Source organism: Agelaius tricolor, unplaced genomic scaffold, assembly GCF_023055355.1.
Source record: "Agelaius tricolor isolate 1412-34295 unplaced genomic scaffold, bAgeTri1.0.p SCAF_64, whole genome shotgun sequence".
In the NCBI taxonomy this organism is placed as follows: domain Eukaryota; kingdom Metazoa; phylum Chordata; class Aves; order Passeriformes; family Icteridae; genus Agelaius; species Agelaius tricolor.
In genome coordinates, this window is record NW_027269324.1 from 224,545 (window position 1) to 251,901 (window position 27,357).

At 54.2% G+C, this 27,357-nt stretch overlaps 1 protein-coding gene across 1 annotated transcript in view; it reads right to left on the reverse strand.

The window, feature by feature from the left end:
• Nucleotides 1-27,357, reverse strand: part of LOC139605317 (uncharacterized) — an 850,331-nt gene that overhangs the window by 71,588 nt on the left and 751,386 nt on the right. The window contains 2 exon segments of the mRNA XM_071456679.1: nucleotides 3,391-3,884; nucleotides 15,080-15,415. Of these exon segments, the coding sequence (XP_071312780.1) occupies nucleotides 3,391-3,884; nucleotides 15,080-15,415 (830 nt within the window).

Consider the following 27,357-nt stretch of genomic DNA (forward strand, 5'->3'; position numbering starts at 1 on the left):
CATGGGGCGGCCCCTGCCAGGCTGCTGAGCAGGGACAAGGAGGCCATGAGGCGCCAGGCCTGCAAGGGTCACTTGTCCCCTGCTGGCCTCAGGCCCAGGGCCAGCAGCCATGGCCAAAGTGCTGCAGGAGTTGGCTCTGGCAGGGCTGTCTTGCAGCTGCTGCCCATGCCTGTGCCCTGTGCAGCCCAGGCTTTCCTACGGTGTCCCTGCCCTGCGCCTCTGTCCCTGCAGGCTGTCGGCATCCCCCGGCTGCCCCACCTGGCTGGGCCCTTCCTTTGCTGACAGCTCTGCCTCCTGCCTGCCTCTGCCTGCCCACACAAAGCCTTGGGCTGCTCCAGGCTCCTGCTGGGGGACGTGCTCCACCACAGCCCTGCCCTGCCAGGGAAATTCCTTTCTGCTGCTGCCCGGTCTGGGCCTCCCCAGGCGCCCTTGCTGCCATTATTTCCTTCTCATGCTTATATCCTCTAGGAAGAAAAGCTCCAGCCTCTCTGAAACCACCCTTCAGCCCCTGCCAGGCTACTCCTGTTCTGTCCTCAGTCTCCACCCCACTGAGCCCAGAACCTGCAGCCTCTACCTGCGGGTTATGAGATGAGGCCTCCAAACCCCATCTTGGAAGATGTTTGGGTCCTCTCCAATGTCTGTGAAAATGGAAAAATAACTGCCAAAGGTATTTTCTTGCAATTTTGCAGTGGCAGAGCAAGGGTCAATAACTCTAAAGTGAATGAGGCTGGAGTTACATTTGTTAGAAGGAGGAAATATTTTACAATGATGAGAGTGCAACAAAACTGCAACTGTTTTGCCAGAGAAGTGGATGTGCCATCCTAGGAATTGCCCAGGAGCAGGAGCTTTGTGCAACCTGACCCAGTGAAACACCCTGCCCTTCCCAAGGATGGAATTCCTGTTGTGTGGGTTCTCTGCTGTGCTGGGTGCCCTCACAAGGCTTCTGGCCAGAATGTCTGCTGAGGGCAGCCAGGCTGCTGCAGGGGCAGTGACCTCACAGCCATCACCATGGAAGCCCTGTCCCTGGGCCTGGCTGTGCCCTTTCTCCTGCCCCTGCCTTGTCTCTGCTGGCATGAAGAGTTTTGTCATTGATATCTTGTCCCCAAGGTGCTGGGGCCAATGGCTTCCCAGTCAGGCTCCTGGAGCACAAGTGGCTTTTCAGAGCCCAGCCAGAAAGGAGCCCTGAGGCAGCAGCTCTGCAGTGGTGGCCACCAGGCCGGGCCGCCAAGGGAGGCTTCTGGCCATGGGCTGCAAGCAGCTGCTGCTGCCAAGGTGCCTTTGGTGCCTCAGGCTCTCCCTGGCACAGCTCCCAGCACGGCACTCTGCCCTTGTGCCCGAGGCCTTCCCTGTGCTGGGGCTGGCCTGGGGCTTTTCCTGCAGCAGGACCTGCCCTGCTGATGGCACAGGAAAGGCAGTTCCTGCTGGAGCAGGAGGCTCTGCCTGCAATGGGCTCCAACAACTCCAGCAAGGCCCTGCTGACTTCAAAATTGCTTCCTAGAGCAGAAGATTCTAATGGTTTGAGCTCCTTTGCTGTGGAGTAAATAACTCTGATCAAGATCTTTCTGTCCAATCATGATCAGAATAAACAGAGCTGTATTTCTAGAAATCTATCTGGTATTCTGTCATTAATCCTGCTGGACAAATTGCATTAAAGTTCAATTCCACCTGTCCAATCTCTTGTACCTTTGACAAAGTCTGGGGCAAGCATTGGATCCAGCTGTTCCCAGTCTCCTTTCTGAGAAGGAATTTTAGAAGTTATGGAGTCCTGCAGGGGTTTTGTGGTTCTGTGGTGGCTGCTGGGTGTCATTTCTCTACCTCATGACTCAGCAGGAGTTTCTCCAAGAAAGAAACAAAGCTTTTGCCTGAAGCTCCCACTGTGGCCATGACAGGAACCCCTGTGAGTGTCTGGGCCATCCCGGCTCTTTGGCAGCCTGGGGACTCCTGGGATGTCACCGTGGAGCCCCCGTGAGTGCCTGTGACAGATCGGTGCCTTTGCAGCCCAAGGCGCCCTGGGATGTCACCATGGAATGGCTGTGACTGCCTCTGACCACAGGGCTCTTTTCCATCCCCAGAAATCACTGGGAGGTCTCCATGGAGCCCCTGTCTCTGTGTGTGACATTCCAGCTCTTAAAGAGGCTGGAAACGCTTGGAATGTCCCCATGGAACCCCTCTGAATGCCTGTGGCAACTCGGAGCCTTAGCAGGCAGCCATCACTAGAATCCATTGCTATGGTCAGTTTCCATGGTAACCATCCCCACCCCCCTGTGTCTATGGTCAGTCCCTTGGCAGCTCCATGGAGACCCCATCCCAGGGGTGGTTGCCATGGACACCAGCTCAGGCCTGCAGCCAGAGTTCTGTTGCCATGGAAACCATTTCCAGTCCCATCCCCAGGCTCATGGGATCCCAGAGCCACAGAATTGGCTGAGCTGGGAGGGACCCATCAGGATCCTCCAGTCCAACTGCTGGCCCTGCACAGGACACCCCAACAATGCCAGCCTGGCCTGGCAGTGCTGGCCAAACACTGCTGCAGCTCAGAGAGCCCTGGAGCTGGGACCCTTCCCTGGGGAGCCTGGCCAGGGCCCCAGCAGCCTCTGGGCAAAAACCTTTTCCTGACATCCAACCTGAGCCTGCCCCGACTCAGCTGCAGCCATTCCCTCCACTCCTGTCCCTGGGCACCAGAGGGAAGAGGTTCCCACAGCCCCAGCCAGGGACCCGCTCCCAAGGCTACTGCCACAGCCACCAGGGCTGGCACCAGCTGGGATGCTCGGTTTCCATGGGCTGGGGTTTAGGAATGGGATTCCCCAATTTCCTGCTCCCGCTAAAACCGTGCTGCCGCTCGCTGCCCTCCCACCTCCCATGGAAAGCACAAAAGGCAAAGATCCCGGGCTGGGATAAGAACAATGTATTGGGAACAGCAACCAGATATGGAACAAACAGGAACAACAACAACATGGATAACAGAAGGGATAAGAAAAACTTTTTGCGGGGAAAACTACAACACCATTGACTGTCTCTTCCCAGCCATGTATATCCTCCTGCCTGGAAAGGATGCCCTTCTCCTCACGGCAGACAGAGAGAGTCTCTTTCCTGCCCCTGGCAATGACCTGAAGTAGGAGTGAATGTAATGACACAGCCATGGCCAGACCCTCATAACCTTGGACCCACATCATGTCATTGGCAGGGGCAGGAAAAGGGACAGGTGTCTTCCCAGCATGGATCACAGGGAACGTAGATAACCAGGGCTCTTTCCAACGTGGGACCTCCAATGGGGGATGATGCTGGAGCAGTGCACAAAGCTCTTCCTGCAGTTGGGGCATTTGCAGGGCTTCCCTCACTGGTGCTTCCGTTGGTGTCTGGTCAAGTGAGAGTTACGGCTGAAGCTCATCCCACATTCCCCACACTCGTAGGGTTTCTCCCTGGTGTGGATGTACCGGTGGGTGATGAGGTGGGAGTTTTGCTTGAAGCCCTTCCCGCAGTCGGGGCAGCGGAAGGGCCTCTCCTGGGTGTGAATCCGCTCATGCACAAGGAGCTGGGAGCTGGTCCGAAACCTCTTCCCACACTCAGGACACTCATAGGGCCTCTCCCCAGTGTGGATGCGCTGATGGCTGATGAGGTGGGAGTTGTGCTTGAAGCCCTTCTGGCAGTCGGGGCAGCGGAAGGGCCTCTCCTCTGTGTGAATCCGCTGGTGCAGCAGAAGATTGGAGCTGGTCTGAAACCTCTTCTGACACTCAGGACACTCATAGGGCCTCTCCCCAGTGTGGATCATCTGGTGGACACTCAGGTCAAAGCTGCAGCTGAAGCCCTTCCCACACTCCCCACACTCATAGCCCCATTCCCCAGTGTGGATCATCTGGTGGTGGATCAGGGTGTTGCTCCGGCTGAAGCTCTTCCCACACTCCAAGCACTTGTAGGGCTTCTCCCCCTTGTGAAGCTGCTCATGCACCACCAGCTCTGATCTCTGGCTGAAGCTCTGCCCACCTTCCTGGCTCAGGGTGGGTCTTTCGTCCTCAGAGGACCCTGGGCTGAGTTTGGTGCCCCTCCTCCTGAGGGACCTCTGGGACCTTTCCTCCCCATTGGATTCCTGCATAGTAGAGCTGCTCAAAATGGCCTCTTCCATGAGGTTCTGCTGTGGGGATTTGTCCTCCCTGGTCTCCATCCTCAGCTTCTTGTTTGGAGGATGAAGGACAAGGTCAGGATGGGATTTGCCTCTGTGCCACAGGGAAGGGGAAGGAGATCCCCCCACTGATTTCCTGGCAGGACGGCATTGGCAGAGGGGCTGTCCTGCAGCCGGGGGCTGTGCTGGGCTGGGAGATGGAGCAGGAGAGAGGGGGAAAGGGGCACTGACTTCTTCCTCACCTGCCCGGGTGTCCTGGGACATTGTCTCAGTTTGAACAGACAGGTGTCTGCTAAGGAAGGCAAGAGCCTGCCTTGAAATGGAAAATGTATACCCTCTCCCTCCAAATTAGTAGAATTTTGAAATTAAGGGTATCTCAGGCAAAAGTATGGGAATAGGAATAACAGTTATTGAACTAGGAAAATCTTAAAAATACAAATGCCGTTTTACAAAAAAACCCCACTCACCAGATCAGAATACGACGTGACACCCTGCGGGTCAGGCTGCTGGTAGCAGTCCTATGAAATGGTGGCTGCAGAGCTCCTGCAGTGACAGATGTGGTTCTGTTAGGATCCTGTAGAAGGGTGGAGTTTTCCTCTGAAGGTCCAGTGGTGGTGGTGTTGGGCCTGGTCTTCCTCTGGGAATCCTGTGGAGAAGAAAGCTGCTTCTCTGAGAATCCAGTGGGAAGAGGCTGATGTGGTGTCCCAAGGATGCGGTTATATCCAGGTACGAATGCTTGGCTCCTCCCCCTGGGCGGAGCATCTCACAATGGGATGATGTGGTTTTTATCAGTCATGCAGTGACACTCAATGGCCCATTAAGAGAAGATATTTCCCAGAGGATGGATTGGTTGTGGAAGAGATAAAGAAAACTGCCCAATTAACAGAAGATAAATGCTCCAGTTCTAACAGATGGGTGATGATCCCACAGCCTGTGAATTCAGGGAGTGCTCAACATCATGGTTCCTTCTCCTTTCCCTGATCCTCCTTTGTCCCTCCTCTTCCTCCCACTCCTCATTTTCCCTCCCTCCTCCTCCTTTTCCTTCCTAAGCCAACCTCCTTCTCTTACTTCCCTCCCTTCTTGCTCTCCTTCTTCATCCAAACTGGGCCTTGCTGGGGACCCTGGCTGCAGACTTCCAGCTCTTGGGGTTCCTCCCAGGAGATCCGGAAGGGGTGAATGCAGAGAGGGCTGGGAGATCCCAGGAGTGGCTTCAGTGGGAGGGACTGGGCTGTACTGGGATCATACTGGAATCAAATGGGCAGTGACTGGGATTGCACTGCATTTGTACTCACATCATACAAGGATCATACTGGAACTGAGTAGGAGCCTGCCGGGTGCAATTGTGACCCTGTTGGAGGCAAATGGGATATACTGGGAGCAAGTGGGATCATGCTCTGGGTGAGCAGGAGCAGCTGTGTGCAACTGGGATCATGCCAGGAGCATGTGGGGGAACTGGGAGTGACTGGGTGCATGCTGGGGGTCATTGGAAACAACTGGGCTTCTACTGGGATCATGCTGGCAGTGACTGGGAATATGCTGGAAGGAACTGGGATACACTGGGAAAGACTGGGAAACACTGGAACAAAAGTCAGGGTGAAAGGCAGCAACTGGAACCATGTGGGGCACAAGTGGTTCCTACAGGCAGCAACTGGGACCACACCGGGGTCATCACTGGATCATACTGGGACTGACTGGATTAACCCTGGCAGTGTCTGAGAGTGATTTGGAACACACCATGCACATCCTCCCTGGACTGGGGGTGACTGGGAGCAACTGGGAGCACACTGGGAGCAAATGGCATCATACTGGGACTGACTGGGTTGATCTAGCTGGAGGCAACTGGGACCATCCTGGGAGTGCTTGAAAGTAACTGGGATTATTCTGGGACCATACTGGGAGTGCTGCCATGTGACAAGGATCATACTAATACATAAAATTTCAATAGTCAATGTGAATTTTATTTCTATATCTTTGATTTTAAAGAAGGCGAGCAAGCAGCGCTGGTTGGCCGGGGAGTCACCGCTCCACTCACGGCACACAGCACTTATAAATTCAGTAAAGTATATATATACTGTTTTTAAGCATAAAAAAGCAGTTTCCAGTGTGCTTGTTTAGTAGACATGAGTAAATATCAATCAGCTGGAATAAGCAATTTCATCATCTTTCCAGGTGGTTGTTGGCTTCCTGTCCTTCTTGTGCTTGTCTGGAGCGAGGCCCCTTCACCGCTGTCTGCTACATGATTTTGTTAAGCTTTTTATTACACATAAGCATTTAGTCGCAGTGCAGTCCCCTTAGCTTCACCACAACTTCCTCTATTTTATTCTAAGCATCAGTCATCTTGCTACCTCATCTCTTTACTTTACCATACTTCCCCTTGTTCAAAGCTTTGTTTGGCTATAGAAAGTCTCATAAGCCTTCTTTGTATCTATCCCAAAGAATGCATCCATTTTCCTCACAGCAGATAAAAGCATTTGCTGATTCCATTGCTGATTGACACAAATCACAAAAACATTTTTCACAGTATTGCTCACCAGATTGATGATGTGGGGATCTACCTCCCTTTCCTGTAGGGCATGTAGAACGTGCTGCTGGCTTGCGGTGTCAAAAGCCTTGGCCATGTCCACAAATACAACAGCCAGGGGTTTGTGTTCTCCTTTTGCTGACTGAATTCTAGTTTGCAGGAGTTTCAGGTTTTCGGAGCATTCCACTGCCCTTATAAAGCCTCTTTGCCTTGGGTTGAGGGGGCAAGCCTTGGTCAGTTTGGCTGTTAAAATCCTGGAGAACAGTCTTAGCAAGATGGAACCGATCAGGATGGGTCTCCAGTTGTTAATGTCCTTTAGGTGCCCTGCTTTGGTTGACTTAGGAATCAAAACAGTCCTGCAACCCCTCCCCATGTCTGGGATTTTTCCTGATGTTAACCATAAGCTGAAGATCTCCATGCTCCAGGAGTACTCTGGATCCATCTTCTTGATGTCTCTTAGAGTAATCCTGGACTGGGAGCCGAGTTTTTGCTCATCTCCTGCACATTTTTCTCAATTTCTTTTGCCATAATTAAGTCTCTGAAAGCACTAATGTTGGCTTTCCCATTAATTTGGTGTTGCCGCCGCTTAGGGCGTGGCATCCCAGGTCGAGGACGGCTCGGTGGCAGCGCCTCTGCCACACGGACCAAGCACACGCACACACCAATGTGGTGGGCGGTAACTGGCGTTTATTAACGGTTAGGCAGGGTCATTTATAACAGGGGTTAATGGTCAACAACACGTGGGGCTGAGTAACGGTAAAGGGGAGGGCTTCTGTCTGCCCGAAACAATGTGAGATCTTGGGGCCAGTCCCTAATCTCCCACAATTTGGAAGTTCCCAAGGCTATCAAATGTTCCAGGTGTTTCCCATCAGGCTTTAAAAACTGAATAAAGTTCGATGGGTGGGATTTCACAGGACAAACACTCTTTGTCATTCAGGATAATTTTAGCAAGTTTTCCCCTATCTAGATGGAACAGGTCTTAGAAGCAAAGAAAATGACCTTTCTTAACTGTTCTTCTTTTCATCCACTTTTGAAAAGGTCTTATTGGTCCTTTTTCCTGGCTCCCCATTTTTCTCTTATCTTGGGTTGCTGTTCTTATCTGGCTGATTCATTCAAGGCATCAAAAGCATTCCTGTGCTGATTGATTGTTGATTGCATCTCCTTATCATCTATTAAGTGCTTGAATATCCACAGGAAGGTGTGAATTGTCCCAGCTGATAGCCATTCACTGAAGGTTCTGAGATAATGGGCCTGCAGCTCCCCCTCCCTCTGTCACTTGCTGTTTCCCAGCTGTTGTTATCTTTATCAGGGTGGTGACTCATCTTGGGATCTGTTTTCCTTCCAGCAGCTGCTCTCCCAGGCATCTGACACCTCCCAAGATCTTTGTCCAAGTCCATTCGCAGGCCCCCAGCTGCTCTCCTGGTTTGATGACTCATGTCAGGTTCCTTACCTACATCCTCAGCTGGTTTCCTGGGCAGCAATCTCCTTTTGTCCCTGATTTGTTTAGCTGTTCCAATCTTACCCGTAGGTCTTCCTCTTTAGTCCAGCATTTTTTGTGGGCTCTTGGGTTGGAAGTCTCTTTTGGGTGGAAAATAGCAACCCTCTCCTGATTTCTAACCAATGAATGTGCCAATCTTTTGTGTTGTCCCAGAGCAATTTTCATCTTGAAGTCTCTGCTGCATTCCTCATATATCCACTCCCTGCCTGGAGCCATATCTTCTGCTCCCCTGCATTTACCAAAGTGACAAACAATACCATGAGAATTACTCTTCTCTTTTCCACATTGAGCACACAGAAACCAAACCCTCCTTATCCCGTGGGCTACCCTCAGGTGTTCAATCAAGCCCAACACACAGTTCACCCGGGTACCGCAGCAAGGACAAGGTGGATTTGTTATCAGGAGCAGTCACAGTAAGGATGTCTTCCAGTGTCTATTCCCTGTGGTTCTCTGTCTGAGCTGGGGATGTCGCCGGCTTGGTGTCGTTCTCCAGCTCAGCAGGTGATGTTTCTGGTGTGCCCTCAGTCTCACAATTGCTGTTTCTCTACCTGTTGTCAAGCACAAACGATTCACAGTTCCTCGGAAGGCAGATCTTCAGTCCCACACTTGGCCGTGGTGCAAACTGTTCATAGATCTCAGGCAGCCTGCTCAAACCCTCCCAGCTTGCGGGAAAATGAACACATTCAAAGTTATTCATAAACAAGTCCAATCTAGAAAACTCTAAGTTCACCAAGAAGCCAATTCACATACTGGGGGAGTGCGATGGTAAAATTTCAACACTAGGTCTACCCAGTTTTTAGACAACAGGTCTAGCTGGTGTTTAGAAAATAAAAACACCAGGTTTACCTTGCAAAATTGAGAGAAGGTGTCTAGTTGTAGACCCTGGGACACCAGGTCACCTAGTTATCTTTAGAGGTTTTGTTTTAAAATGGTTCCCCATTTTGTGGCTCCGGATAGTAAATTTGCCACAAGTTTAGGAGAGGTAGAATAAGAAGGACAGAGCAAGGACATAGCAATCTTTTGCCCACTTTAAAATCCTGGAGTCAGATCTTGGGTAAAGAGCCACCCAGCTCTTACTGTTTGTTTCAGGAGGATGACATTTCAACAGGAGGACGTTGAACTGGCCATCCCCACCACCTCTGTGCTGGGGCAGAGATCAACTGGGTTCCATTACACAGGGTTTCCAGCAGGACCATGAGGAGGTGCAATCACTGCAGCAATGCCCAGTTTGTAACTATACTCTCAAAAACTGCCTTAAGAGAGTCATAGTTACTCCCGCCTTTTGCCTGCATTTCACTGAATTTCTTCACTTTGACATTCAGAGCACTGGGCAGCAATCCCATCGCATCATCACCCACCTCAGGCCTTTGGGATGCTTTGTTTTAATTAAACAGTCAGATTCCCCTGGTTTGCACCAGTTCTAAGCTGGCTGCTGGGTGCTGGCCAAGGTGGGGCACTGGCCCAGGGACCCCTGCCGGGGACCCTCCCCTGCATGAACTGCTCAGCAACGCCTTTTCCCAGCAGTTGACAGCAGGGCATGGAGCGACAGATACGGCTTGATCGTAGCCAGGTGTTCCACAGCAGCTGGGAGTCTCACAGCAGCCAGGTACAGCTTGGCAACAGGCACGGGCAGCTCCATAGCAGCCAGGAATGGCTCCACAGCCAGGCACCCCCTCACAGTGCCAGGGCGCTCTCCCGCCGGGGCCGGGCACTGTCTCGCTGTGGCTGGGCACAGCTGTAGGGGCGCTTTCAGTCACAGCAAAGCACAGAGAGGTGGTTCCAGCGCAGGCAGAGATGGCTACAGGGGCAGCAGCATGGCACAGAGGAGCTGGAATCTCGCAGGGGCCGGGCACCGCTTCTGAGATCTCAGCTGGTGTGGCAGGGCCTGGTGGAGGGGCAGCAAAGCCCGCTCCATGGCCAGGCACTGTCCTGCAGGAGCAAGGCATCTCACAGTGGTGGCGGCTGGGAGCCTTGCAGCGGCTGCAGTGGCAAAGCGCCTCCCTGCTGCTACCAAGTGCTGCTTCTGGGGTTCCAGCTGCGGCAGCAGGGCACAGCAGAGTGGCAGAGTGCCTGTTCAATGTGGCTCTGCAGCATGACGTCTCTCCACCCTCTGGATCAGCAGCAGCGCGCTCCATTGACAACCCGCGCTGGGCTTGGGCGGTTGCGGCAGTTTCTGCCAGCAGGGCAGAACAAGGGGCAGCAGAGGGCACAGCAGCACAGCAGCCAGTCCTTTCAGGTGTCTTGGCAGCCATGGCAGGGCACAGAGGGGCTGCAGGGTGCTCATTTAACACAGCCAGGCTGCTTGGGGCGCCTCCACCATTGACCCCAGGGACGGCACGCTCAGCTGGCAGCGCCCTCCCGCCTGGGCAGCGGCACGGCCCCGGGTGACCAGGGACATCCTGCTGGGCAAACACCTCCACCGGGGGTGGCAGCACAGTCCCGGGGGCAGCAGGGCACTCCCCGGGCAGGTCACCCTCACCTGGGGAGGCTCCACGGCTCTGCCTGGTGGCCTCCTGGTGGGCTGTGCCTTCTGCACTCATTCTCTTCCCTCGCTCACCCAGCAAAGCCTCTGCTCTCCCTGCTGCCTCCCCCAGCACCCTGCTTTCACCGTTAGCCTTGGTGGAGAGCCAGTGAATGCTCCATCCTTGGAAATGTTCCTGCTTGGATGGTCTCTGAGCAACATGATGGAGTGAAAGATGCCTCTGCTCCCACCCCACAGCAGGCCCTGTGGTGTCAGCTATTGGAGTAGTTGGGGTCTCCTGTAGGATGCAATTCCCCCAGAGAGCAGAGAGAACACAAAGCACCACAGCTGGCAGGAACATCCTCCCATGGAGATGGGAATATTCTGGATCAACAGGCTCAGGCTGCCCAGCTTTGTAGATGGACACAAGTGTCAGAAGTGACTGAGAACCAGGAGGCCCCACAGTGTCTCTGATTCCCCTTGGTTCCCTGAGATCACACAGTGTCCCAGGCTCCCTTTGGTTCCATGAGGCCCCACAATGTCACAAGGATCCCTGGACAACACAAGGCCCTGAGATATCTCAATGGATCCTCGGTTCCAACTGTCCTCACTGAGTCACAAGGGCCTCTGGATTCCATGAGACCCCACAGTGTCACAGTGTCCCTTTGGTTCCACAAGCCACAGGGTCACAACGGCTCCTGAGCATCTTCAGGCACCTGAGTGTCAGAGCATCCCCTCAGTTCCATGAACTCCACAGTGTCACAATGTCCCCTTGGTTCCATTTAGTCCTGTAGAGTCACAAGGATTCCTGGGAAGCATGAGGCCCTGAGGTATCACAATGGATGGTTCCATGAAGCCCCAGAGTTTCACAGTCTCCTCTTGGTTCCATGGATTCTACAAGACCCCGGAGTGTCACAGGGCTCCTATAGTCCCATGAGTCTCCAGAGTGTGAGCAATGTCCCCAGGAGGCCCTGCAGTGTCACAGAGGAGCAGCACTGGAGTGGGCACAGCACCAGGGCAGGTTTGGCAGTGTTCCCATGTCTGTGACACAACAGCAGTGGCAACACCAACGTTCCCCTCTCTATGATACCACAGCACTTCAAGATCGAGCATTCCCCTGTCTGTGACACCACAGGGGTGGCAGCCACAGTGTCCCCACTCTGTGACACTACAGCTGTGGCAGGACCATGTCCCCCTCTCTGTGACACCATAGCAGTGACAATTCAAACGTTCCCCTGTCTGTCACACAACAAGGGTGGCAATTCCATTGTTCCCCTCCCTGTGACAGAACAGAGGTGGCAGCCCTAAAATTCCCCTCTCTGTGACATCACAGTGATGGCTGCCCCAGTGTCCCCCTCTCTGTGACACCACATCGGAGGCAATCCTGACCTTCCACTCTCTGTGACACCACAGCTGTGGCAGCCCTAAATTCCTTCTCTGTGACACCACAATGGTGAAAGCCACAACGTTCCCCTCTCTATGACACCACAGTGGTTGCAGCCCCACTGTTCCTGTCTCTGTGACAACACAGCTGTGCCAGTCCTCGTCCCCCTCTCTGTGACACCACAGAGGTGGCACCCGCAGTGTTCCCCTCTTTATGACACCAACACAGTGGCAGAACAAAGATTCCCCTCTCTGTGACACCACAGAGGTGGCACCCCCAGCATTCTCCTCTCTATGACAGCACCACAGTGGCAGCCCCGACATTCCCCTCTCTGTGACACCACAGGGGTGGCAGCCCCAAATGCTCCCCTGTCTGTGATACCCCAGCAGTGACTCCCAACACATTCCCCTTCCTGTGACACCACTGCATTGGCAGTCCCAACATTGACTTCTTTATGACACCACAGCGGTGGCAGCCCCAAGATTAGCCTCTCCATGAGAAACCAGGGGTAGCAGCCCCAAGGTTACCCTGTCTTGAGCTCACAAGGATGGCAGCCCCAATGTTCTCCTCTCTCTGACATCACTGGGGGCAGTGGAAGCCCCAATGTTCTCCTCTCTATGACAACAAAGCACTGGCAGCCACAGTGTTCCCTTCTATGACACTACAGCAGCAGCCACCCCAACATTTCCCTCATTGTGACACCACAGCTGTGGCAGCCCCAGCGCTCCCCTCTCGTTGACACCACAGCTGTGGCAGTCCCATTGTCCCGGTCTGTGTGACAACACAGTGGTGGTGCCCAAATGTTCCCCTCTCTGTGACACTGCAGCTGTGGCAGCAGCACTAAAACAGAAGCAGCAGCCGTGGAACACCAGGGGAGCAGGGGAGGAGCAGAGAAGCAGCAGTGGAACAGGGGGAGATGAGCAGTGATGGAGCAGCAGTGGAGCAGTGGTGCAGGAGCAGAGGAACCGTGCTGAAACAGCACAGCACAGATTTGGAGCAGCAGTGGAGTGAGCATGGAAAAGGCGGAACAGTGGTGGCACAGGAGCTCCAGCCATGGAACAGTGGTGGCACAGGAGCTAGGGCCATGGAACAGTGGTGGCACAGGAGCTACAGCCATGGAACAGTGGTGGCACAGGAGCTACAGCCATGGAACTGTGGTGGCACAGGAACTACAGCCATGGAACGGTGGTGGCACAGGAGCTACAGCCATGGAACAGTGGTTGCACAAGAGCTCCGGCCATGGAACAGTGGTGGCACAGGAGCTACAGCCATGGAACAGTGGTGGCACAGCCCCGCCGCTGTGGAGCGGCGCCTGAGATGCCGAAGCTGCGGGACACAGAGCAGCTCCCAGCGCTGTGTCCTGCAGGAGCCGGCCCCGCACACACCAGAGCGATGCCCCTCAGGCTCACCCAGAGCTGGGGGCACAGGCAGGAATTGAGGAATTGCTGCTGGGCTCTGGAAGGTGTGGATTGAGTGCATTTAATGGTGACCTGGGGGTTTGATCGTGCTCATTGTGGCTGCTTTTGTGCTGTCGGGACCATTCCAGTTCATCTGAAGTCATGAACTCAGGAGAAACTTGGGACAAAAGAAATCAAAGTGCCTTCTGTCCTGCTGTCTTGCTTTGGAAAGACAGGTGCCTGCTAAGGAAGGCAGGAGCCTCCCCTGAATTGGAGAATATAACCCCCCCCCCCCACCTCCAAATTGCTATAAATTTTAAATTAAGGGGCTCTCAGGCAAAAAATATGGGAGCAGGAAATAGCAGTTCTTTATTGGGGAAGAAAATAAAAGGAGAAAATAAACAATGCAGTAAACTAAAACAGCACTGACAGAACCAGAACCCAACCTGCCACCCTGTTGGTCAGGCTGTTGGTAGCAATCCAATTGGAATTGTGGCTGCAGTCCTCCTGCAATGTCAGCTGTGGGTCTGTTGCAGCAGGGCTCCTGTAGAAAAGGGTGGAGTCCCTGGGTGGATCCCATCAGGATCCTCCAGTCCAACTGCTGGCCCTGCACAGGACACCCCAACAATGCCAGCCTGGCCTGGCAGCGCTGGCCAAACGCTGCTGCAGCTCAGAGAGCCCTGGAGCTGGGACCCTTCCCTGGGGAGCCTGGCCAGGGCCCCAGCAGCCTCTGGGCAAAAACCTTTTCCTGACATCCAACCTGAGCCTGCCCCGACTCGGCTGCAGCCGTTCCCTCCACTCCTGTCCCTGGGCACCAGAGGGAAGAGGTTCCCACAGCCCCAGCCAGGGACCCGCTCCCAAGGCTGCTGCCATGGCCACCAGGGCTGGCACCAGCTGGGATGCTCGGTTTCCACGGGCTGGCCTTCAGGAATGGGATTCCCCAATTTCCTGCTCCCGCTAAAACCGCGCTGCCCTCGCTGCCCTCCCACCTCCCATGGAAAGCACAAAAGGCAAAGATCCCGGGCTGGGATAAGAACAATTTATTGGGAACAGGAACAAGATAAGGCACAAACAGGAACAGAAACAATATTGATAATAGAAGGGATAAATAAAACTTTTTAAGGGAAAACTAAAACACAGCTCACTGGGTCTTCCTGGCCATGTATTTCCCCCTGCCTGGAAAGGACACCCTTCTCCTCAGGGAGAGAGAGAAAGAGAGAGAGAGAGGGAGAGTCCCTTTCCTGCCCCTGGCAATGACCTGAGGTGGGAGTGAATGTAATGACAGGGCCATGGCCAGACCCTTATGTTTTTCAATGCCACATCAGGTCATTGGGAGGGGCAGGAAAATTGACAGCTGTCTTCCCAGCATGGATTACAGGGAAAATGGATCCCCAGGGCTCTTCCCAACGTGGGACCTCCAATGGAGAAAGAAGCTGGAGTGGTGCATGAAGCTCTTCCTGCAGCTGGGGCACTCGCAGAACTTCCCTTACTGGCGACTCCATTGGTTTCTGGTCAAATTCGAGCTCATGGAGAAGCTCTTCCCATGAAGTGGGACACTTGTAGGGCATCTCCCCAGTGTGGATGCACCGGTGGATGATGAAGGTGGATTTTTTCTTGAATCCCTTCCCACAATCAGGGCAGCAGAAGGGCCTCTCCTGGGTGTGACTCTGCTCATTCAGGCAGAGAATTTTGCTGGTCTGCAACCTCTTCCCACAGGTGGGGCACTCGTAGGGCCTCTCCCCAGTGTGGATGCACCGGTGGAGGATGAGGTGGGAGTTGTGCTTGAAGCCCTTCCCGCACTCAGGGCAGCGGAAGGGCCTCTCCTCTGTATGAATGCGCTGGTGGCAGAGGTAATTGGAGCGTGTCTGAAACCTATTCTGACACTGGGGACACTCGTAGGGCCTCTCCCCAGTGTGGATGCGTTGGTGCCTGATGAGGGCAGAGCTGCAGCTGAAGCCCTTCCCACACTCCCCACACTCCTAGGCCCATTCCCCAGTGTGGATCATCTGGTGGCTGGTCAGGGTGCTGCTCTTCCTGAAGCTCTTCCCACACTCCAAGCACTTGTAGGGCTTCTCCCCATCATGAAGCTGCTCAGGGACCACCAGCTCTGAGCTGTGGCTGAAGCTCTGTCCACCTTCCTGGCTCAGGGTGGGTCTTTCCTCCTCAGAGCACCCTGGGCTGGCTTTGCAGCCCCTCTTCCTCTGGGATCTCTGTGGCTTTTCTTCCCTGTTGGATTCCTGTGCACTAGAGTTGCTCAAAACAGCCTCTTCCATGAGGTTCTGCCGTGGAGATTTTTCCTCCCTGGTCTCCATCCTCAGCTCCTTCTCTGGGGGAGGAAGGATAGGGAGAGGATGGGATTTGCCTCCATGCCAGAGGGAAGGGGAAGGAGATCCCCCCAGAGCATCCCTGGCAGGATGGGGTTGGCAGCAGGGTTGTCCTGCAGCCAGGGGCTGTGCTGGGCTGGGAGATGGAGCAGGAGAGAGGGGGAAAGGGGCACTGACTTCCTCCTCACCTGCCTGGGGCTCCTGGGGCATCTTCCTCTTCCTCACAGCCTCCTCCTTCATCTAGTGTAGGTTTCAGGATGGGAAATCCTGCTTTGGGAGGAAAACAAGGGATGAGCACACTAAATTTTATACTGGATTGAAGGAAAAGCTGGGGGAGAGTCTAAGCCAGAATTACGATTTAATAAGAAAATGAAGGTCACGGCAATGATACAGAAACACTGCCTTAAACTGACAGATTCAGGATATAACCTGACACCCTGCTGGTCAGAGTGGTGGCAGCAGTCCCATTAAATGGTGGCTGCAGTCCTGTGGGAGTGATGAACGTGATTCTGTCCAAGCAGTGATCCTGTAGAAGGGTCTGGTCTTCCTCTGGAGGTCCAGGGGTGGTTCTGGAGCTCTTGTCCTCTGGGAATCCAGTAGGCAAGCTGCTCCTGGTGTTGCAAGTCTCAGCTTATATCCAGGTAGGAATGCTTGGATCCTCCCCCTGGGCGGAGCATCCCACAATGGGATGATGGAATTTTATCAGTCCTGCAGTGACACTCAATGGCCCATTCCCAGAAGATATCTCCCCTGGAGGGCGTTATCAGGGCTGGGTCATGGAAGAGATAAAGAACACTGCCTCACTTGTTTATGGCAGTTGATGAAGATGGGGATTGAAAACATGCATTGGGTTCCATCTTACACTGCAACCTGAAACAGTGGGGGAATCCCTGCTCAGGGGGTGAACACCACCCCCCTTACCCAAACTGGCTCAGGTGTAAAACCCCCACCCCGGGACGGCCACACACACAGGGGACAATGTCACACTTGCCCTGCCCCAGGGGAGGTCTCTGTCCCTGTCACTCCCTTGCTCTCCCCCTTTTCTCTTTCTTTCCATCTCTCTCTCTCTACCTCACATTTACTGTTCAATAAAATCCAACTTGGATTTGGTCTCGTTAGCACCTTAACAGGGGCAGAGGCATTTCTCTAACAATTTGCGTATGCAGATTGTGACATTATTTTTGCACAGTGAGTTCAGGGCACTCTTGTCTCACCCCAGGTGCCTTTGACAACAGCATGGTTCCCTCTGAGGATGTTGTGATTTTTCTGGAAGAACTCTTGGAAGCTTGGACACAGTCCCTCCTTCCTCCTGGGGAACTTATGGAAGAACTGATGGGGAAAATGGCTGTTGTTGGTGGCAGTGAAAAAGAAAATATTTTGTTGTCCTTCCTTGAAAAGTTTGTTAAAACACTGGAGAAGAGGGAGCAAATTATATCAGCGTGACTGACAAAGTTCATTTACTCCAAGGTGAGGAACACAAGGCTACTAAAAGTCCCACAAGAAGCCCAGCTCAAGTAGCTAAATTCCCCAATAACTCCAGCCAGGGGTCTCCGGGAGGATTTTTTTGGAGAGTGTTCGGAGCCGGCAGGTCCCAGACTCGAGCCCCGGATATCTCCAGGCTCCCTAAGAGGAGCTTTTTTTGGGGGCAGAGGAGCCACGATCGCCCCTCGGGAGGGTCCCGGGGGGGCCACGTGGGGATGGCCTGGTACCGACGGGGCGGGACATTGGTTTTGGGGATCCCCGTGAGAGCCGGGGCTGTGGAACGGGGAACCCCCGGGGCGGGGAGAGGGGAAGGGGCGATACCGGAGCTGGGGCACCCCCGGCAGCCTGGAGATGAGACGGGGACGGGACCCCCTGAGCCTGACAGGGGCGTGTCCTGGGGTGACTTCATGATGCTCGTGCCCCATCGGTCCCTTTAGCCCAGAAATGAGTTCTGCACCTTTAAGGCTGGTTCTGAGAGCCAAGGGGAGGAGGAAGAAGCTGCAGTTTGTTTTCAGACACTGCACTCACTCCTCCACATTCCGGCTCCTGGATGGACAGAGGGTGGGACAGAGCTCTCCTTTGCTTTTAGTTAGTTTTTAGCTCTCTGAGGCAGAGAAGTTGCCTGGACTGTTATTTTTCGTTTTCTTTGGAGCTGTTTAAATCTGCTCTAAACTGAACACCCAGAACACCACTGGCAGCTCGCACCTGTGGCCCACTGGACCAGGCCTGGGCTGTGGCATTTCCAGTGCTGGAGAGGCTGATAAGAGACTGATAAAAGAATGAGTGAGGCGAGCTACAGCCCACAGAGGGACTTTCTGAGTTTGTCACCTCTTTTGGAGAGGCAAGAGGTTTATTGTTTAATACTGTTCATTTGTTGTGCTGGTGAATGCGTTGCCTGTTAAATAAACAGTTTTTTCCCCTTTCCTCCATGGAAATCTTTTCCCAATCCGGTTGGGGGAGGGGCTTCTTAAATCTGCTTTCTAGAGGAAACTCTTTTGGAGATTTTCTCCCAAATTTGCACCATACGAGGCCAGGGTGGTGGGAAGAGGGGGGACCTCCAAGTGGCTGAACTGGGGTGAGGCTGGAGAAGGGGACCCCAAAACCCCCCAGCATCCCTAAGCAGGACCCTGGAGAGGGGTCCTGGGGACCCTTGAGGATCCCCAGCAGCCCTGAGACGGGGGACCACCAGAACCCCAGAGGGATGAGACTGGACATGGGACACTCCTGGTGGCTTTTTTTGATTCACTCTTCATTTTTGAAGGTTTCTATGGACACCAGATGACTTCTAGAGATGGACATGGGTAGGAGGAATCCCCAGCACAAGGCATTCACAGCTTGTTTTTCCCCAAACCAGGATTTTCCCCAAAATATCCCACAGTGACATCCCCACTGTCCTGCTCTGGGTGAGCTCACTCTCAAACCCGACCCTGATCCAGATCTCAATCTCACTCCATGTTTAGACACACTCACAGTTCTGTATTTAATCTTATCCCAGCCCCACACTCATCTAGCCCGAGACCCAATCCCAACCCCAGCCCTAAAGCCAATCCCATGTCTAGCCTTAACCCGAATCCCAGCTCTAATCCAAATCTCAGCCCCAACTCCAAGCCCAGCCCCAATTCCAGCCCCTTCCTAAATCCTCAGCCCCAAACCAAATCCCAGGTTCAGCTTTTATGGGACTTTGGGGGTCTCTCTGTCCCTGTGACCACGATGATGTTTGGGTGGGGTCACAGCAGGGCTGAGAGGGACAGAGACCCCCCCCGGCCTCCCCAGGGGTGAGAAGGTGGCAGAGCCCTCCCAGCCCCGAGCAGCCTCAGCGGTGAGAGGGACACAGAGCCCCTGGTGCCCAGCCCTGCACAGGCATTGCCTGAGGCCAGAGGGATGGAGACCCCCCCGAGCATCCCCCAGGGCCAGGGGACAGAGAGCCCCGAGCATCCCCTGGGCTGAGAGGGACAGAGAATACCCCGAGCACCCCCTGGCACAGGGGAGAGAGGGAGGGAGACCCCCCAGGCATTCCCTGGAGTGAGAATGATGGAGACCCCTGGGGAATGGCCTGGGGTGACAGGGACAGGGACACCCCTGGGGAATGGCCTGGGGTGACAGGGACGGGGAGAAACCCTCCCAAGCCCCTCTCAAGCATCCCCCAGTCTGAGAGGCTCAGTGACCCCTTGAGCATTCCCTGGGCACTCGACAAAGTGAAGTAGTTTCTTGACAAAAATCAAACTTAAGCCTACAGAAAATGCCTTGAATTTACTCTTCCCACAAGTAACTTGTGGTGGAAACGAGAACAAATTGCAAAATTTAATAAACTGACAGTAGAAGCAATTCTGTGGCAATTCCAAAATCCATTGGTCCTGCAGAGCTCCAGCTCAGCTGCTGGCACATTCTGATAAAAGAAAAGTGGAAATTCGGCCCAATACATTGTGATACCTCTTTTATGAAAAGAGTATGAAAAGGAAGGGAAAGCTCTGTTTAGATGTCACAAAGGTGACAGGGACAAAGAAAAAAAATATTCTTAGATTTGGCAAAGCCCCCGGACTGTGAAAAAGAAAAGGGGGGACAGCCAGGGACTGAGAGGGACAGAGATCTCCCCTGGAGTGGGCCAAGTGTGACATTGTCCCCTGTGTGTGTGGCCTTCCCGGGGTGGGGGTTTTACACCTGAGCCAGTTTGGGTAAGGGGGGTGGTGTTCACCCCCTGAGCAGGGATTCCCCCACTGTTTCAGGTTGCAATGTAAGATGGAACCCAATGCATGTTTTCAATCCCCATCTTCATCAACTGCTATTAACAGGTGGGGCAGTGTTCTTAATCTCTTCCATGACTCAGCCCTGATAACGCCCTCCAGGGGAGATATCTTCTGCAAATGGGCCATTGAGTGTCACTGCAGGACTGATCAAATTCCAACATCCCATTGTTGGATGCTCCGCCCAGAGGGAGGATCCAAGCATTCCTACCTGCATATAGCTGAGCCTTGCAACACCAGGAGCAGCTTGCCTACTGGATTCCCAGAGGACAAGAGCTCCAGAACCACAACTGGACCTTCAGAGGAAGACCAGACCCTTCTGCAGGATCACTGCTTGTACAGAATCACATTCATCACTCCCACAGGACTGCAGCCACCATTTAATGGGACTGCTGCCACCACCCTGAGCAACAGGGTGTCAGGTTATATCCTGACTCTGTCTGTTTAAGGCAGTGTTTCTGTATCATTGCCTTGATCGAAATTTTCTTATTAAATTGTATTCCTGGTTTAGACCCTCCCCAGGTTTGCCTTCAAACCAGTACAAAATCCAGTGTGCTCATCCCTTGTTTTCCTCCTTAAAGAGAATTTCCCATCTTCAGTTCTTGGCCAGATGGAGGAGGAGGCTGCAAGGAAGAGGAAGGAGCCCTGGGACACCCAGGCAGGTGAGGAGGAAGTCAGTGCCCCTTTCCCCCTCTCTCCTGCTCCATCTCCCAGCCTAGCACAGCCCCCGGCTGCAGGACGAACCCGGTGTCAACCCCGTCCTGCTGGGGATGCACTGGGGGGATCTCCTTCCCCTTCCCTGTGGCACGGAGGCAAATCCCATAATCTCCTTGTCCTTCCTCCCCCAGGAAAGAAGCTGAGGATGGAGACCAGGGAGGAAAAATCCCCACAGCAGAACCTCATGGAAGAGGCTGTTTTTAGTGCTTCCAGAGTGGAGGAATCCAACAGGGAGGAAAATCCCCAGAGACTGTACAGGAAGAGGGGCTACAAAGCCAGCCCAGGGTGCTCTGAGGAGGAAAGACCCACCCTGAGCCAGGAAGGTGGACAGAGCTTCAGCCAGAGCTCAGAGCTGGTGGCCCATGAGCAGCTTCATGATGGGGAGAAGCCCTACAAGTGCTTGGCATGTGGGAAGAGCTTCAGGAAGAGCTTCCACCTGATCCGCCACCAGATGATCCACACTGGGGAATGGGCCTACGAGTGTGGGGAGTGTGGGAAGGGCTGCAGCTGCAGCTCAGAACTCATCAGGCACCAACGCACCCACACTGGGGAGAGGCCCTACGAGTGTCCCAAGTGTGGGAAGAGGTTTCAGACCAGCTCCAGTCTCCTCCTGCATGAGCGGATTCACACAGAGGAGACGCCCTTCCGCTGCCCCGACTGCGGGAAGGGCTTCAAGCACAACTCCCACCTCATCACCCACCGGCGCATCCACACTGGGGAGAGGCCCTATGAGTGTCCCAAGTGTGGGAAGAGGTTTCAGACCAGCTCCAGTCTCCTCCTGCATGAGCGGATTCACACCCAGGAGAGGCCCTTCCGCTGCCCTGACTGTGGGAAGGGCTTCAAGCAAAACTCCCACCTCATCACCCACCGGCGCATCCACACTGGGGAGAGGCCCTACGAGTGTCCCCAGTGTGGGAAGAGCTTCACCAGCAGCTCTAACTTGACAAGACACCAATGGAGTCACCGGTAAGAGACGCCCTGCAAATGCCCCAAGTGCAGGAGGAGCTTTGTGCCCAGCTCCAGCTTCAACCCCCATGGGAAAACCCATGTTGGAAAGAGCCCGGGTGATCCATGTTCCCTGTGATCCATGCTGGGAAGACACCTGCCCCCTTTCCTGCCCCTGCCAATGACATGGTGTGGAATGAAGAACATGAGGGTCTGGCCATGGCCATGTGATTCCATTCACTCCCACCTCAGAACATTGCCAGGGGCAGGAAAGGGACTCTCTCTCCCTGAGGAGAAGGGTGTCCTTTCCAGGGAGGGGAAATACGAAACTGGGTAGAGCCAATAGTTGATGTTGTAGTTTTCCCTGTAAACAGTTTTATTGATCCCTTCTGTTATCAATACTGTTTCTGTTCCATTTGTTCCTTATCTCGTTGCTGTTCCCAATAAATTGTTCTTATCCCAGCCTGGGATCTTTGCCTTTTGTGCTTTCCATGGGAGGTGGGACGGCAGCGAGCGGCAGAGCGGTTTTAGAGGGAGCAGGAAATTGGGGAATCCCATTCCTGAAGCCCGGCCCATGGAAACTGAGCATCCCAGCTGGTGCAAGCCCTGGTGGCCCTGGCAGCAGCCTTGGGAGTGGGTCCCTGGCTGGGGCTGTTGTGGAGAGCTAGGGACCTGCGTGCGGAAGATCTCGGGCTGTACAGGTAGATAAGAAGGCCCCCCTCACCCTGCAGTCTGACCGTTGCTCCATACCCGGCCACACCCGGCCAGACGTGAGCAGAGGGAAGGGACACAGACTGCCCAAGCCCTAATTACCCCTGAGACCCCTCAATAAACGCCATTTGCTTTCCACCACATTGGTGTATGTAGCATTGGACCGAGTGACCCTGGGCCTTGGGTCACCGTGTCAGACTTCCCAAACCAGGTCGCCACGCCGTAATGGCAACATCTGGTGCCAAAACCCGGGAGAGTTGCAGCACCCGGAGTTCGGGATTTCGCCGGGACAGGGGACTGGCGGCTGCACAGCAGGCCTAGTGCAGTGGGGGGGACACCCCCGGACCAGCGTGGACCATGGAAGCCATAGCGAAGGTCGTAACTCAGATGCATTCTCAATGGGGGATTGATTGTAAGCTAAAAAATTTATGTCTTGTTATACCGAGACTTATTAAGCTGGGGGCGATAGACAGCCCGGTGGATATTCTCCATTCAGAGATATAGGATACTTGTACAAAGGTTTTAGCTGAGGAGACTATGTCCTCAGGCTCAGGGAAAGCTCTAAAGTCATGGGGCAGAGTCGTGCAGGCTCTGCAGAAAGCTAGAGAAGAGCAGGAGACCTGGAAAGCCGCGCAGGCTTGGTTATTAGCCACGCTGCAGTTGGGGGTGGGCGCGGCAACGCAGACCGCGGAGGGCTTCGATCAGATCAGCACCGCAGAACCGCGAACGCTGGATTCCCCCGAGCAGACCGCCTTACCATCAGAGGGGGGGAACGCGCGCGGGCGTTTTGGCGGGGGTTAACAGAGGAAGCGCTGGAGGTGGCGAAATTGCCGGACCCCGAAGGGGTGGATAAAAGCGCACCCCCTCCGTATGTGTTTGAAAATGGCGCCGAACCGCGTGTTCAGGGCGGAAAGGGAAACATGGGGGGCGGAAATGCAGTCAGCCTGCTTAACAACGCATGCGCGGGCAAGCGGGGGGACGGGGCGGCCCCCGCGGAGGAGTGTAAGGCCAATCAGAGCGCTCAGTTCACTTTAGGTCCTTATAGGGCAAGGACCTCCCCCAGTAGGAGGCGGGGGGACCCCAGGGGGAGGGAACGGCCCAACCCCCGCAAGAAGGGGCAGGGTCGGAGCCCGAGAAAAAGGCAGAGCAGCCCGGAAACGTCCGGGCAGTCGACTTCCGGCTTGGACTCGGACTCGAGCTCCGAGCTCGAGAGGGGATCGGGGAGTTCCGACTCGGATTTGGGTTTTAACAGAAGGAGAGCAGCGGCATACAAGGTCACTAGCCACAGCGCTCCTGCATGGGTGAAGGGGATATCGGAGAAAGATCGAACTCCGCTTACAGACTGGCGGAAAATAAAAATAGCGTGTGCTGAATGGACTCCGTCGGCGAAACTGGTGTTCCCCGTTCGGGTGGGGGGAGCCGGCGGGAATCAAAGGACCTATTCCCCGGTAAACCCAAAAGAGGTGCAGGCAATTATTAAAGCAATTGCAGATAGGGGAATTAATTCTGCCATGGTTTCCACACTCATTGACAGCGTTTTTGGAGGGGATGACATGTTACCTTTTGATATTAAGCAGACTTGCAGAATGATTTTTGATGGGGCAGGGATGATCGTTTTTAAGCAGGAATGGGAGGATAACTGTATTAAGCAGCTGGCCCTGGTAACAGGGGCAGATCATCCACTGCACGGCTCCAGCATACAGAGGCTAATGGGCACAGACCCTACAATGATCACCCCCCAGGCACAGGCTGAGGGCTTGCGGGCACATGAGGTTATGACAACAACGCGTGCTGCCCGAGAAGCCATCCGTGTTGCTTCCAAAGTAATAGCCAAACCGTCGCCTTGGTCCACAATAAAGCAGAGTGAGAGTGAAAGCTTCACTCAGTTTGTGGATCGTTTACAGGCTGCCTTGGACTCCTCAACATTACCCTCAGAGGCAAAGGGTCCTGTGCTGGCAGAGTGCCTACGCCAGCAATGCAACTCAGCCACCAAAGACATTTTAGGATCACTGCCGCAAGGGTCTAATCTAGCTGCCATGATCAGACACGTTGCAAAGGAAGAATACCTAGCTCCCATTCAAGCAGCAGTTCACACTGCAATAACAAGTGTCATGGCATGCTTTTAGTGTGGCCAAGCTGGGCACGTGGCAACAAACTGCCCCCAGTCATGGCGCCCACCAGCAGCTGCTCCACCACTCCAGGGGAGACCTAGGGGACCATGCTGGGCACGTGGAAAGAAAGGGCATTTAGCTAAGGAATGCAGATCCAGGCATCAGGGAAACGGGAGAGGGCCCAGGGCAGCTGGGCCGTATCCAGCCTCCTCCCACCTGGAACATGCAGCGGCCCAGCTACAGCAACGCCCAATGGGGCACAGGGCTCTCATGCCCACCACCTCCACCCTCTCAGGGAATGACCAACTTTGTCGCCCAGCCAAAGGCTCAATCGAACCCATCTGCACCTCAGGAATACCAAGAACAGCTCCCTGGGGCCGAGGCCCCTGGGTGGCTTTGGCCATGAAAGCATGGGAACGGGACCCATGGGTGGCCTTCGCCGCGAAGGTGGGGAAACACCCACTGATCGTGTGGGCAGTGTGTCGTCTCCACAACAGCTCCGATGACTCGGCCATCTGCCTTCCCTTTTGGGTGGACACAGGGTCAGATGTCACCGTCATCCCAGACATACATTGGCCTCGACCATGGAAGCTAGAAGTAGCCCCCATGGTGGGCGGAGTTGGAGGGCTGTCCCGAGCCCACAAGAGCACCCAACCAGTGGCAATAACCCTCTGCACCGAGAGAGGACCGGGAAGAACTATCACCCTCACTGCATATGTGATGTCGGACTGCCCACCCTTGCTAGGGAGGGGTGCCCTAGCCCTGCTGGATGTTAGGGTGACAAATTTATTCTAAGGGCCACTGTCGCGTACCCGCCATTGCCCATCAAGCTGACTTGGAAATCAGCCAACCCAGTGTGGGTCGAACAGTGGCCCTTGTCAACGCCTCGAATGACTGCCCTCATTGAGTTAGTTAGCCAGGAATTACACAAGAATCATATAGAACCCTCCCCGAGTCCATGGAACACTCCGATCTTTGTAATACCTAAGCGGTCTGGTGAAGGCTTTCGTCTCCTGCACGACTTGCGAGAAGTGAACAAGACAATCCAGCCTATGGGTCCTGTGCAAACTTCGCTGCCCATGAACTCTGTGATACCAAAAGGACAACCCTGTGCAGTGCTCAACATCAAAGACTGCTTCTTTTCTATTCCCCTGCACGAAGACGACAAGGAGCGTTTCGCCTTCTCCATCGTCTTCCCAAACAGCCAGCGGCCCAACCTACGCTTCCAATGGAGGATGCTTCCACAAGGAATGCTCAACTCCCCGACTATCTGCCAGATCACCGTGGACCGAGTGCTAGCACCAGTCTGGCAGAGCAATCCGACTGTAACCATCGTGCAGTACATGGACGACATCCTGATCGCCGCACCATCCACGAGACAAGTGGACCAGCTGGTGTCTACCATCTCCGAGACCTTAAGGACAAATGGCTTTGAGGTAGCGAGTGCAAAAATAAAAAAGGGACCGTGCGTGACCTTCCTAGGAGTGGGAATCACAAGCTCCTACATAACTCCTCCCCAGATGAAAATCCGCCGAGACATCAAGACGCTCCATGACATGCAACAGCTGGTAGGGTCCTTACAGTGGCTCCGCAACATCGTCCTGATTCCTCCCGAGGTCATGGACCCTCTGAATGACCTCTTGAAAGGGAAGAGCCCATGGGAGCAAAAAACCCTGACACCGGAAGCGGTAAGCTCGCTCAACTTCATCGAACGTCAGATGTCAGAGAGCATGCTCACCAGATGGGACTCAAGTGCTCCAGTCGATCTGTATGTCCACTTCACAAAAAAGGGGGGAGTGGGAGCCTTAGCCCAAGGACCCCCCAACAAGGCCCAACCAATACTATGGGTGGTCTTGGGGAAACCGTCACGTGCCTTTTCCTCGGGAGTCGAGTGCCTCTGCAGCCTCATCATGAAAGGCAGGAAACTCGCCCTAAGACATCTGGGCATCGAACCTTCCAGGATAAGCTTGCGTCTCTGCAAACAGCTCTCTGCGCAGTCAACAACAATATCGGAATATCTAGCCATGGCCCTTACAGGCTTTGGAGGAGAGATTCGCTACGCGGAAAAACCCCCTTGGACTCGGCTGCTCACGGTCGTCGATATTGACCTCCCACCAAAAGTACTTGACTGACCGCGGGCGGGACCAACCATCTTCACGGATGCATCATCGCAGACCTCCACCGCAGCGGCAGTATGGCAGTCAGGAGAACAGTGGCAATGTGTCAAGGCAACTGACCCCACGCTTTCGGTCCAACAGCTTGAAGCAGCAGCTGTAGTGCTAGCGTGCGGACTGTTCCCAGAAGAACACCTTAACATTGTGACTGATTCCATATTTGTGGCCAAGCTCTGCCTAGCCATGTCCGGACCAGGTGTGTCAGTGTCCACAGTGGCAACGATGCTGGAGGAAGCACTCCATTCACGGAAAGACACCATATCAGTCATCCACGTCAGCAGCCATGACCCAATCAAAGGATTCTACCAAATAGGCAACGACAAGGCTGACGCCGCCGCAAAGGGCGTATGGACACTGAAAGAAGCTCGTCAGTTGCACGAATCCCTTCACATCGGAGCTAAAGCGCTTGCGAAAAGGTGCGGGATTTCTACCGTGGACGCAAAGCACGTCATCGCTACGTGCCCCCACTGCCAGAAGTCGCCACTGTGGTCGAGCGGCGTCAACCCCAGAGGCCTCAAAGCCTCAGAAATATGGCAAACAGACTTTACACAATGCCAGCTGTTGAAACCCCGAGCGTGGCTCGCAGTTACCGTAGATACATACAGCGGCATGATTGTGGCCACACAGCATCTCAAGACTGATTCCAAAGCGACCATCCAACACTGGCTAACAGCCATGGCATGGCTTGGAGTTCCAAAACAGATCAAAACAGATAACGGCCCAAACTTCATCTCAAAGGTAGTCCAAGCATTCGCCTCGAAATGGAACATCGCCTTG